The 13,909-nt window shown below is 32.7% G+C and overlaps 2 protein-coding genes across 2 annotated transcripts; one reads left to right on the forward strand and one right to left on the reverse strand.

Moving 5' to 3' along the window:
• Positions 1-1,706: 1,706 nt before the first annotated feature.
• On the forward strand, positions 1,707-2,811 carry LOC102596847 (ethylene-responsive transcription factor 8-like). The gene has a single exon (XM_006343161.2). The coding sequence runs from the start codon at positions 1,839-1,841 to the stop codon at positions 2,529-2,531; it is 693 nt and encodes a 230-aa protein (XP_006343223.1). The 5' UTR covers positions 1,707-1,838; the 3' UTR covers positions 2,532-2,811.
• A 3,290-nt stretch (positions 2,812-6,101) lies between these two features.
• LOC102597169 (putative leucine-rich repeat receptor-like serine/threonine-protein kinase At2g14440) lies at positions 6,102-12,278 on the reverse strand. The gene is made up of 9 exons (XM_006343162.2): positions 12,082-12,278; positions 9,588-10,646; positions 9,272-9,419; positions 8,971-9,042; positions 8,577-8,648; positions 8,248-8,319; positions 8,090-8,167; positions 6,904-7,085; positions 6,102-6,704 (listed from the first exon to the last, which is right to left on the reverse strand). The coding sequence occupies exons 1-9, from the start codon at positions 12,140-12,142 to the stop codon at positions 6,574-6,576; spliced, it is 1,875 nt and encodes a 624-aa protein (XP_006343224.1). The 5' UTR covers positions 12,143-12,278; the 3' UTR covers positions 6,102-6,573.
• Between the last annotated feature and the right edge of the window lie 1,631 nt (positions 12,279-13,909).

Genomic DNA, 13,909 nt, shown 5'->3' on the forward strand with positions numbered 1-13,909 from the left:
CTCCAATACATTTATTAGGAGATGGTCCCACTTAATCTTGAAAAGAGTACTCCAATACATTTATTAGGAGAGAGAAAAATAAGTCTATTTTTTTAAGGGCAATTTGGTAAACATTTCAAAGTCTTTATCTATTTCTTAAACTCCGTGCCCGATCAAATGTTGCCACATAAAATGGGACGGAGGGAGTATATTTTTTCTCCTTCATATTGGTTTTAAGTAATTATATTACTCTTCATTTAGAACCTCTAATTATATCTTATGAACGTAAAAATAAAGACTTTTATACATTTTTTAAATTATGTCCGAGATCGTTTGACAATTCAAAAATACTCAATATAAAATATGTACCATTTACAATATTTAATTATCAAAATTGAATTTACTAAGTTATATGAAAGATATTTATACTATACAAATCATATTTTATTTATTGCAAAACTAAAAACTTTACGGCATAAGTTTTTATCATTATATACGATCAAATCAAATTTATACGATGGTGTACACGTGATATTTAATTTTTTATCACATAATGTAAAGGACAATTATTATTTATTATGAGCTCAAACATATATATCATTCTTTTCATGACTTAATTCAACGATAGAAAAAAAATGTTTATTATTTGGTGATTTCCCTCAAAATCACAAAAAAAAAAAAAAAAAAAAAAAAAAAAAAAAAAAAAATCTCCTCCATATTTTTGAAGTAGGTAAAAAGTAATAACTCCAAATTAAAAATTAGCATTTTCCATTTATTATTTATTTCTTTTTTTGAGTGTGTGGATATATGCACGTGGCATTTAGAAATAAAATAAAAACTAATAGCCATGCAGGCATTCAGATATGTACATATATATAATTGCACTTTTAAGCCTTCACTTATGTATATATTTCGATTCGGTTCTTGTAGTTTTTTTTACCATACATATTTACCCTTTAATTATTCCTGATAAAATTCACCATTATTCACTCTTACTATTTATTAGAGGTGTGCATTGATCGATCCGGTCTTATATATTAGTAATTCAATTTATTGATTTACAATTTGTCAACATATTAAGTTGATAATTAAATTAATAAAATATATTCATTATCAATTTTTAATTCTGATTCTCAACTATTCGATTTTTTATTTAACTAGTAAGAAAAATATGTATCTAATCAAACATACATGATATTCATTAAAATAGAAATAGTAGCAAAAATACAAGTTCAACACAATTTTCTACATTGATCAATTTTGTCTAAGACATAATCGTTCTAATTCCTTCTAAAAACTCATGCAATAAATTGAAGAAATAGCATTAATTGTTTGTGTTTGTTACAATCAAATCTAAAATGAACGTAATATTAATTTACGCTGAGAAGAGAAAAGATATCGTAATATAGAGTAATGCTAATCTGTGTTGCCTACGACTAAAGTAACACTAAAATTTAACAAATAAGGTAAAATGTTAAAGTCACTAATATATAATACTCCTTATTTGGATTATCAATTTAACCATTAACAAATACATCTTCTTATAATATTAACCTTTATTCCTAATTTGTTAAAAAATGTATTTGCTAGGACCAATATTAATATTTATCCAAATTTGATATACTAATATTACAAATTTTTCCATTTTAAGAAAAAAAAAAAAAAAAACTACCATATATTATATGGTCCCTACATTTTCATCAGTCAAAGACTCCATTGACTGTTGTTTTCTTCCTATATAAGGAGGCACTTTCCCCCCTACGATTTCTCTCAACCGTGCCCTAATTCTCTAATGACTTGTTCAAATTCTATACGTATATATATATAATTGTCCATTTCCGGTAAGCGGCGAACTGAAAATGGCGCCCAAGCAAAAATGTACGACGGCGGCGACGGCAGTGACGGTGACGACGGCAGTGACAGCGGCGGCGGTGAAGGAGGTGCATTACAGAGGTGTAAGGAAAAGGCCGTGGGGAAGATATGCGGCGGAGATAAGAGATCCGGGGAAAAAATGCCGTGTTTGGTTAGGTACGTTTGATACCGCTGAGGAAGCAGCGAGAGCGTATGATAAAGCTGCGAGAGAGTTTCGAGGTGTGAAAGCGAAAACTAATTTTCAGATTGTGATGCAGCCGGAGGATGTGAATCGGAGTCCGAGTCAGACTAGTACCGTTGAGTCATCGTCTGCGGCGGTTGCGGTTGCGGCGGCGGCGGTGACGGTGACTGCTACGGCGGCGGCAATGGTGGAATCGGTTCCGTTGGATCTAAGCTTAGGAAGCTCATCATCCGTTGGTATTTTTAGCAACGGTGTAGGTAAGTTTTTGTTCCAGAATTCTCCTACCGGAGGAATCACTCCGCCGATGTACTATTTACAAGGAGCTGGAGTGATTCGTAACGGCGGCGGTAGTGGAGATGGAGGTGCTGCTGCCGGCGGCCAGAGTGGGATGATGAAGAGTGAATCCGATTCATCAACTGTGATAGATTTTATGGGTAACGATCTCAAGCCAAAAGCTAATTTCGACCTTAATCTTCTCCCGGCACCGGAAGACATGTGAAAATTCGTCTGATCGGAAAGTTGCCGGAGTTGATGATCGGAGATTCTGCATGCTTTTTGAACTTTTGCTTTATTTAATTAGTTGTAAGCTTGTTTAATTAGCGTTAATTCCCCTTTTAATTACCAGTAATTAAGGGAAAAAGATAAGGGAAACTAGTCTAAAATATATATATTTAGGGGAAAACGATGACGTTCTGTTCATCGAGTTACTATGTGAATATCGAAAAATCTGAACTTTTAAGAAAAGAAGCTGGGAATAAATAAATCTTTTCATGTTGTTCAAGTGCTATGGTTTTACATTAAAATGTTTAGTAGAGTATTGTATTTGCTCGTATTAGAATAGATTGTTTACGTCATATTTTTTTGATATAATATTTTTCAATCTTACATGAACGTGGAATGATTAGTTTTGTAATTGACGAAGGCCGGAGGAATTGATGATGGCGGTGGTAGAGGTGGTGTAGCGGTGACGATTAAAGGGAGAAAGAAAAGGATAATTTGACACGTGTGGGTTAATGATAGTATGGACATTGCACAAATATTGAGGCAATAGATTAGGTTTGACCGCCAAAGCGAAAAAAGAAGTTATTTGACAATTATGGACCTTGTTGCCACGTGGACTATTTCTTAACTAATTTAATCTAAAAAAAATATATCCCTCAACTTTGTTATTTGGAGTTAATATGCCGATTGTTATGAAAGTGATTTATATATATCCTTATCGTTATACAAACGGCTCATATATACCCCTACCGTTACAAAATGAGTTCACATATACCCTTCATTTAACGGAAGTGAAAAAATTAGTTTTAAATTTATATTTTTGACTTTTAATTTTCTTAAAAATTATTTAGGAGTATATATGATTCTTCTAGCAAAGTTCAAGGTATATTTTAATTTTTTTCATATATAAATTATTTTTTGACTTTTTGATGATAACTATTTGAGTTTCTTTCATTCCTTAGTGTAAAGAAAAAAATTTAAAACTATTTTTTTGTGGCTATATTATAATTTAAAACTATTTTTTTGTCTATATTGTAATTTAATTTTTGTATTTGTAAGAAACAAATTTGGTCATCTATAATAAGTTTTACAAGAATATTAGTGAAACATAAATAAATTTGACCATCAAAATAATAAATCTAAATTAGTCATTAAAACAAAAAAAAGTAAAAAAAAAATATGTTTGGGGAGAATTAAATATACTCATATGGGATTATATTTGTTTTTTATAAAAAATAATAAAAATTAATCTAAAATTAATTTTTTTTCATTTCCGTTAGAGGAAAGGGGTATATGTGAGTCATTTGTGTATAAGTAGAGGTATATATGAGTCATTTTCATAACGAGGGGTATATCAGCTCTAAATGACAAAGTTAAGGGGTATATCAGACCCTTTTCCCTTTAATCTACTTGGTTTATTTATATCCAAGTTAAATAAAAGTCTAATCAATAAAATAATAATTGATACTCCCTCCATTTCAAAAAGAATGTCCTAGTTTAATTTGGAATGGAGTTTAAGAAAATAAAGAAGACTTTTAAATCTTGTAGTTCAAAATTAAAGTTATGTCAAATGTACCAAAATGCTTTTTAATCTTGTGGCCTTAAACATGTCATCTGGAAAGTTGAAGTTAAAGTGTTGCCAAAAAAAGAAGAGTCATTTTTTTTAAACAGACTAAAAAGGAAATGACGTCATTCTTTTTTAAACAGAGGGAGTAGATTTTATGAATATTAATAGATAGTTACATGTTTGGACAAGTGGATTATGATGAATATATATATAATGCATAATTCGTTGTCCCAAGTTGTGACACATTATCGATTTTTACTTTAAAAAGACAATATTGTTAATCCAAGCTAAAATTAAATAAGCATATATTTTAAGCCAAACTCTTGTCTAGTATATCTAATTAAGTAAAATAAAACATTGAACAAATTAAACGAGTGCATTAAAAAATATATTATTCATATATGTGTGTCATTTTATATGATAATTGTTTATCCCTAAATCAAAATTTTGATGTCGTTCAAAAACATGCAAATTGAGATGATCAAATAATAACATTATTAATGTTATTTTGATTGTTAAACGTAGTTAAGGTAACAAGTGAAAATAATAGGTAATAAAGTAATTGATACGATATAAGTAACAAATATTATTAGCATATTTGCCAATATGATAGTCCGATAGCGTCCATCGAAAAAACACAGCTTGAGAGATTTAGGTTATAGAACTTCAATAACAACAAGCAAACAATGAAAATTGTAATGAAATACGAATAAGGGATACAAATACATTTAAAGCGAAATTCTAGGAAATGTCTCACGTGAATTATGTTCCCATAGTGATCTACATCTACACGTTATTTCCGTTACATATAAAACTGTGTAATCGCTGAAAAAAATTGTGAATTCTTCAAAAAACGGTTACACTCTTTAACTTATCTTGAACTATAACTGAAATTTTACTAGCCTTCCGGCATTGAAGTTCAAAATCAGATTGACCCATAAGGATCGAAGGTCTGAATCTTACAAGCTCATACATTGAGGTTAGTACCACTTTTACTATGCTATATTTGATTTGTCTTCAAGCTCCACATATTATTATTGTCGTATTAATAATTTTCACCTCCATTTTATATAAAATACAGTAATATATAGATTCTATATTACAAATCAAACGTCATACTATTAATTTTATACATAAATAATCTATATTATTAAATATGATACTACTTATATAAAATTTAATATCAAATAATTCACTTCCAAATCATCTACCAAATGACCTCGACAAATTTATTATTTTATTTATATTTTTTAATTAAAAAATATTTTCACAGTCAAAACTCATGACCTTCCGATCATATTTCACTTACTTTATTTTACTACCAAAAATAGTTTAGGAGACCATGAAAGGGCCCATGTGGAAAATGAAATGGAAACGCGGCTGCCGCATTTTATGGGTCCTAGTATTTTGTGGTTTACCAATCTCACTTAATCTTTCTTTAATTTATTATTTAATTACCATATTTTATTTATTATCTTACTTTTTTTTTATTAAAAAACTAATAAAGAAATACTGTCAAATAAGATGGAAAGGAAGGAATATTATTTGTCAATTAGAAGTTCGAGAAAAAAAACTAACTTTTTTCTTATTTTATCGTTAGTGGTAATTGTTTTTGAAGAAAATGTACAAACAACTAAATAAATAAAATATTTAGGACATAAATGATGTTTAAATAGTCAAAAGTTCCTAATGATTGATATTCCTTAAAAGGCATGTAAAAGAGAAATACGATAGATAATTTAAAAAAGAAAATATGATAAAAAAAGTTTTCCTTTTAAGCTCCCTATTCCCACTTAGTGGGATTTCACTGAGTTGGTTATTGTTGTTTAAGCTCATATTCTCTTCCTTGTTCAATTTCAACATCCAAGTGAAGTTGATTCCACTCACTTACCATATCGAGGTACACGAAAATTTACTCAATCTGTTCAATTGAGACCGTATAATGCGATCACATTCTGTGGTTCTACTGAAATTCACCATTTCACAGTTTACACGAGTGTCTTTAACCAAAAGCTCCAAAACTGATGACAAGAATACATGTATATAGTTAAAATATACAACACACTGTCTCCGACTCTTCAAAAATGTTGCCGCACCCGAGTCGGATCCTTCAAAAATACACTATTTTTAGAGGATCCGACACGCACCCGTCGACATTTTTGAAGAGTCCGAACAACATAGATCTCTTGCACTGAATTACATCTATGGCATTTATAATTGATTCCTGATCTGCATAACCACTATACACATTTTCTAGCCACAAAACAGCAGCATTGTATCTGGAAATCTTCTCACTAAGCTTGCGATGGAGTTACAAGGTCTGCGGATGGGATTCATACGATCCTTCCTTTGTCAAAAAATTATACTATGAGTAGGATACGAACAATGTTTTTGTTGGTATATGTATAAATTGTTGAATCCTCTTGACGTGAAAGAAGTTTCTAGTGTGAGTTGACTCAAAAATTGTTCGAACTCAGACAAGCAAAGGAGGTCCATTCTCAACAGCTGTCCGAGTATGTTCGTGATGATGACCATTGTGATGGTGTCTTGTCATTTGGATGTGGTTTAAATGTGTTCTTTTCTTCGCATAAGGAGCGTCTCTCACTGTATAAAAAATGAAGAGGAAAAAAACACAGTGATTCATCTATGAGAAAGCATGAAACTCGTTTAATTTCATCGTGTAGAGATACATCTTCACTCGAAATTCATTTCTTTAAAACACCATGTTGACAACAATACATGGAAGAGATGGGAAATACATTTGAATATGGATATAGAGCATGTTATGTTGAAAAACTCTTACCAGCCATTCTTTTAGCGCGGAGGATATTTTGCCGCCTTTTCCACCAACATGTTATGCATGTAGCGATAACTACAACAGCGACACACGCCCCTAAGCCAATGCCGATTTTGGCACCAACAGTAAGATGTGGTCCACATGTTGGTAACCCAGGAATACCACAAAGGCCTGCATTATCAGTAAAACTGAAAGCATCCAAAGTAAGTATTTAGCATAAGTACTAATGAACAAAAAAATTCACAGTTTTTTTATCTGATCCTCGAGTTAATACACCGATGAATTGTCATATTAGTTTCACCACATGAATAGTAAGGTTTAATTAGCATCTCTGCCTTAAAACAAACGACACTGACACCTATTACCGCAGCATTTCTTTTAAGGAAATATGCTAAATGTTACTGTTAGAATTTGGACTTACGTTAATTGGTTATAGCCTCAAAAGACAGTGACGTGGCCCAGAAAGAACCCTAGTTAACCCCCGTTTACCTAGCTATCAGAAAGAAGCCTAGCATATTTATTTGTTGAATATGTGGTAATAGTTAACGCCCATCCATCGAAGTAGCTAGTGGATTGTGGAAGTTGGTGTCAGGCCTAACCGCCAGTTGTGGATGCTAAATCAATGGAGTTTAACGGTACACTTGTTTAACCTTAACTTATAATGTGTTCTAATCAAATGCTATGATTGTAGACTTCTTTGTTCTTTTCACAGTTATCATCAACACAAAATGGTGACAAGGAGACCTTCATCGACGCATCTAGAAATTGAATATCGACCATAAGTAGTATGTATTTTTGATGATAAAAAGTTGGACAAAAGAAAAACTAAGTGAAAGTGATGCTCCCTCTGTTTCTATTCATTTGTCTTACTTTCCTTTAGTCCATTTCAAAATAAATGTCTCTTTCCTATTTCGTCAAACTCTTTAATTTCAACTTTCCACATGGCATGTTAATGACCACAAGATTAAAGGATATTTTGGTACATTGTACATATCTTTAGTTTAAGACCATAAGATTCAAAAGTCTTTTTTACTTTCTTAAACTCCGTGTCAAGTCAAAACCAGACAAACAAATTGAAACATATGGAGTAATTTTGGTACATTCTACGTTTCTATAGTTACGATGCAATTTCTGAAGGATGCTTCACTAAAAAGAAGCCTTATGCTAAGAACGTGCAATTAGGAGAACATACTTGAAGCTAGCTCTGTGCAAGAGCCTTCCGCCTAACGCTGCAGGAATTTTTCCAGAGAGCAAATTGCCGTTCAGATTCCTGTAATAAATAAAGTAGTAAATTAGAGCTCTTTATTGATCCATCAAATGTCCTCAACTGAGCTTGTTGAAGTAGCTTACAGTGTCAGTAACGACGTCAATTCCCCAAGGCTTTCAGGAATCGACCCGTTGAAGGAATTGTATGAAAGATCCCTGTTGTGCAACTTTTGTTAGGTAATCACAAAGTGAGGATTTTATCATATAAACAACCAACAAACAGTATGCACATTCACTACTCCCGCGGCCCATATAGATGATAAAGAACAATAATTATATATTGTATGCCTAACATATTCACAACGTAGATTACAAAAATATTCTGTTTCCATATTTTCATATACTATTACTCTGGCAGCTAAGAAATCTAATATCAAGTACAGAAAAGCACAACTCTCCGCAAATGTACTCACAATTTCTCCAGACTAGTTATTGTTCCAAGTGCTGAGGGAATAAGCCCGTGAATGTTGTTTCCACTCAAATTTCTGTAAAATGCACACAAGCAAAGCATAAGTTAGAGAAGATCATGTTTGAGAAGTGGACGCCGGCATTGCAATATACATGAACCAAAAGACATTCTAAAAGATGCTCAAATATTGAAAACCTCTTAAACTGGAAGTTATTTAACCGCTTAGTATGTAATTCCTTCAGACAAATTATGTCCAAATAATTTTGAAAAAGTGTCAATATATTGGCTAAAACTCTTATTGATCATCAACTCCATTTTAAGTAGTAGAAGATCGTTGGAAGATACACATCTTTCATCCAAATAGATTTTTTTTTTTAAAAAACAGCATTTAAACTTACATGCTCTGAAGATGACGCAATTGAGAAACATCATCTGGTAAGAAACCTCGTAAACCTTGGTTGTCCAGGTCACTGTGCTTACATGAAAAACAGATACAGAGGACACATTAAAATAAAATAATAAAATCACATAATATAGAAAGAAAGCCAAGTATCGTCCAGCAAAACTTTTAAATTGGGGTGCAGAAAATCAATAGCAGGAATATATGTCAATGTGAGTGTTACAGTTACGTGTGTGTGCTTGCGCACGTGTGTGGAATGGGCGGAACTTTTCTATCTAAGGTCAAGGTCAAAAACGTACAGCCCATCGATGACCCATTTATTGCTGGAGTTGTCAAACTGACAATCTACTCCACTCCATGGATGTTGTTGCGGAAAACATGGATCACCATTCCACCCAAAACGAAGGGGAAGTCCAAGTGCAAGTTTCAGTGACTGTAAAGCCTTTACTGAAAAAGAAAAGAAGATAAAGACTATCTTAATTAGAAAGGCACAAGCTTGACCAAGGAACAAAGGAAAAAATAACATACTACATTTGGCCCCTTTCAAGTGTGTCAAGTGTATGAGATGAAAAAACATGTAGCATCCAAGAAGTACAAGTGAAACATTTAACTTACCTTCCTCTGGTAATGTTTTAGATTCAACTGGTATAACCTCAAAAATCTCAATGGCACTAATGATGGCATGAGTCCCCGTTGTTGGATGTAATGTGATTGTCAAAATCCTGCCACTGACTGGAATGGTTGTGTTCAGTACAAGAGCACTGTTAACTCCCCCCGCTATTCTCACAATGTCAATATCTCGAAACACAATATTACCATTAATCGAAATGTCAATAACCCTTTGTCCCACATCTGTAACTGAAGGATCAATTTCGGCAAAGTGTAACCAGACAGAGTAGTTTTTGTTGGGATCGACGTCTATTGTGTGCGTTAAATCCGGATCGTTGTCGGTACTAACAAGAGCAGTTTGGTAAAGAGCTTGTGGATAGAAGTTTGGAGCTGCAGAAGCTGACTTTATGGTGCTTTTAGTAGATATAGGCTTATCAGAATTCTGACCAAAGGTCATAATTGAGCTCCAGAACCGATCCCCACCCCAACGGTCCCCATCGTAGTCAACGTCAAACTTTGGATTCTGATCTCCACAGTTCAATCTTTTGCTAGTTCTAAAGATTGTCCCTCGACCAAATCCAGGACCAGAATAGTAAGCTTTCTCATCTACTTCTTGAATCTCGATTGCGAGTATAGCAGGATCTCCATGACCAGTGCTGTGGAAGCAAAGTGAGGTAGTACCATTCTCAAGAAATACAAGAGTTTCAACAAATGCTTGTTCATCATCGTGACTACTCCAACCAGACGGCAAAGAATAAACCAAGGTCCCTTCAACAGAAACATCAAATAGAGGTTCGTTATCAAAACTTGGTTCTTTAACCAATCCAAAGTAGATCCTCACTGAATAGTGGCCATGTGGCACTTTATCGATATTGTAACAATTATCAGGACCCTCTGATAGAGGGAAATACCGTAATGTGCCGAGTGGAGGTGTTATGTAACTTGGGCGGTTTGCTTCCATACGTATGCCTCCTGTATATCCAAAATCTTTATGCCAAAGGGTATTTGTTGGGGAACTACGAACATCATTTTGAGCTCCACAGCTTATTCGCGTTACATATGGTGCTGCAGTGAATAAACAGGATAGATAATTAGATAGTAAACAAAAGAGCAACTTGAAAGAGGCTAATCAATAATAAAGGAGCAGCCTTTTTCTTTTCATGTAACAGTGCTAGCAATGGAAAGAACAGCAGAAAAAGTACATATAGGGAAGCAATAACGTCTTATAAAGTTACACTAACGTTGTAACAATTTATTTATTTATTGATGACCATGGTGTCCAGGCGAGTTTTCGTGCACCTCGACTAATTCCAGGGGACATATGAGAAGAATCACCTAGTATGTTTGCACCAAAATTTTTTATCTCTTATGAAAAAACCAGACTTCTAGCTGCTCATTAAGTTTGTGAAGACACCTCACTTATTTCTTTTTCCTCTTTAACACAAGACTCAAGATACTTCATCATATCATGGAGTGAAGCGATTAGAAATTTTGCAAATATACAGGATTATACTGACGAGCACGTGCAATTTGGTTACGAATAATTAGGAATCGTATCTTACATCCAATAACATACTCATAGAATTAACCACAACCAGCCAAGTACTTGCAAAAATCTAGCACATGAGCTAACTATTTTCCAAGACCATATAAAGAGTCTAATCGCAACATCTCACATGCTTGTGGCACTTCCAACACAAGTTAAGATTAGTGAATCAAAACTAAAACATTTTAATGCAGACACAATTACAGCTACATAATTACAACTAAATTCACATTGCATAAGAAACATAAAAGGAGCTGAGACGAGGCGACTTAAAGCAGAACAACAAAAGTTGGTTTTTTTTTTGAGAATGCTGCTATGAGTTTTCTTCAATTTGCTTCAATTCCAATATTGAAAATTTAGGCACCATAAGGTCCATGACTAAATCCAACAACATAATCATAGAACCAACCACAAACAGCTAAGTACTTGCAATTAGTTAACATTAGACAATCAAACCAAACAAATCGAATTCAAACACAATTTTGCATCATCCATTAGTTGAGTTGCGCTCAAACTGGCCCAGACATCACGAATATCAAAGAAGAAAGTTACTCAAAACACGTTAAAACTACATAATTTAGACACCCTTTAAAGTCCTTCATCAAATTCACATCATACAAAAGGAAAAAATAAACATAAAAGAACCTAACCAGGTAGACAAAAATCAATCCTGAAAGCAAAGAAGAAGATCAAAATATGAAATTTGAGCATTTTGAGTCCAAATGCTGCTCTGAGTTAACATTAATCAATCAAACCAAAAAAAATTGAATTCAAACACAAATTTTACATCATCCATTAGTCAAGCTGCACACAAACTGACCCAAACATCACAGTTATCAAAAAAAAAAAAGTTACTCAAACACATTATAACTACATAATATAGACACCCTTTAAACCCCTTAATCAAATTCACATTATACAAAAAGAAAAAGAGAACCATAAAAAGGAGCTAACCAGGTAGACAAAAAGCAATCTTGAAAGCAAAGAAGAACAACAAAAAGTGAAATTTGAGCATTTTTAAGTCCAATTTCTGCTCTGAATTTTCTTCAATTTGCTTATAATTTCTTGTAATACATTTCCCTTTTGCCCATTGTGGGAACCAACCACCATAGATAGAGAAAAGGAATGTAGACTTAGTATAGAGTAATTGATGGGACGTGCAGTAGATAGTACTTGATTATGGACTTTTTTTTCTTTGTTTAATTTTTGTTCATGATCCTATGCTTATGCAGCCTATTGTTTCCCCTGTACCCTTGCTTAATCAACTGCCACTTGGCTTTACCAAACATTAGGCTGAAATTAATTCGGTAGGAGGATGTGGAGGTCGTGTATTATAGTATGTTTGGAGTTGTAGTTTTTGATACCTATCATCATTTGTTTAGTGTGTCTCCGTTACTTTACTATTTTTGTTGTTGTTCATATTCTTTTCTTTTGATTTATCACTACTTTTCTTATTCATTGTTATGTTTTCCTCTTTTTTATACCCGAAGTTATTGTAATTGAATCGAAAGTGTTTCAGTAACAACATCTCTACTCCACGAATTAGTGATAAGGACTGTATAGACTCTACTCCTCCCAAACCCCACATATAAAATTTCACTCAAGATGTTATTATTGTAAGTATTTCATGGTCACGTGGGATTTGAAGAAGGAATAGTTTATTTTAATGCAAGTATTAATAGATGTTTTCACGATTTGACTTCGCAATCTATAAATTCACAGAAAAACTCTATTGTTGCTCTATAGCGTTCTTTCATTTCAATGTCTATGGCCTTTTTATTATCTTGAAATGTTTAAATATCATTTTTTATTTTAATACAACTATCAAGAATTTTATAGTATTTATATTTATAAATTTAATGAGCGTTTAAATAATACTCCCCTTCCAGTTCCTAATTGTATGTATTCAGATGAACTTTATTAATTAAATAAAATGTCCCGTTTGCAATTTGAAAAAAAAATACAGATCTTATTTTTATCATTAAAGATAAAGAAATTATTTTCAATAAATACGGGAAAATAATACTTCAAAGCCGTTATGAAAAATAGTAAATGACGAAAATGACTAGTAACTAAAATACTAGGGAAAAAAAATAACAAACGTGGAAAATATTTAGAAGCTACAAAATGCGAGTGCATGATAAGAGCACACATATGAGAATATTTCCCTCCAAGTTTTGGAAAAGTGAGTTGGGTCCCATATCTTTTTAAATTTACATTAATGTCCTTTAATTAGTGGGAAAAAGTTTGAATTTGTTCATGCTTCATTGGACTTTGATACACGGAATTGGAATCAAATGGCCATTAATCATTGCGCCATTAACGGCTGCCAAAGGTAGAGGCTCCTACAATGCCAAGCTAAATTAAAATCGGTGAATTATGACAGATTTGATATGATATGATATGATTTTATGTTATATTTTAATAGATTTATCTCGTTGATATGGTTATAAATTATAACGTTAGAAAATATATTAAAAAATGTGATATGCAAGTTATGATTGGCTGATATGATTTTATATTACATTCAAGCTGGACTTTATGTTTATTGGACTAGTTATAAATCATGTTGAATTGTTATTGCGTTAGAGTTGCAAATAAAGAGGAGGAAATTAAAGAAATGCATTTTCTAAATGTGGCATGTAGAATCGATATGACTTTCTATTGTATTTAACATAAATGTCTTGTTGAACTAGTTACGATATGACATACTATCTGACTGATTCGTCTGATAAACAGCCCTACTCCTAAGCTCTCCCCTTCTTCTTCATCATTTCTTATT

This window comes from Solanum tuberosum, unplaced genomic scaffold (assembly GCF_000226075.1).
Source record: "Solanum tuberosum cultivar DM 1-3 516 R44 unplaced genomic scaffold, SolTub_3.0 scf00039, whole genome shotgun sequence".
Lineage (NCBI taxonomy): Eukaryota > Viridiplantae > Streptophyta > Magnoliopsida > Solanales > Solanaceae > Solanum > Solanum tuberosum.

Bases quoted from the DNA above. Each gene is read 5' to 3' on its own strand.
- LOC102597169 (XM_006343162.2), bottom strand. From the start codon at position 12,142: ATGCTCAAATTTCACTTTTTGTTGTTCTTCTTTGCTTTCAAGATTGCT. The intron at 9,043-9,271 runs GTACGTTTTTGA...ATGTAAGCACAG, and splicing joins AAATGGGTCATCGATGGGCT to TGACCTGGACAACCAAGGTT. The intron at 8,168-8,247 runs GTAAGCTACTTC...TATTTATTACAG, and splicing joins TTGACGTCGTTACTGACACT to GAATCTGAACGGCAATTTGC.
- LOC102596847 (XM_006343161.2), top strand. From the start codon at position 1,839: ATGGCGCCCAAGCAAAAATGTACGACGGCGGCGACGGCAGTGACGGTG.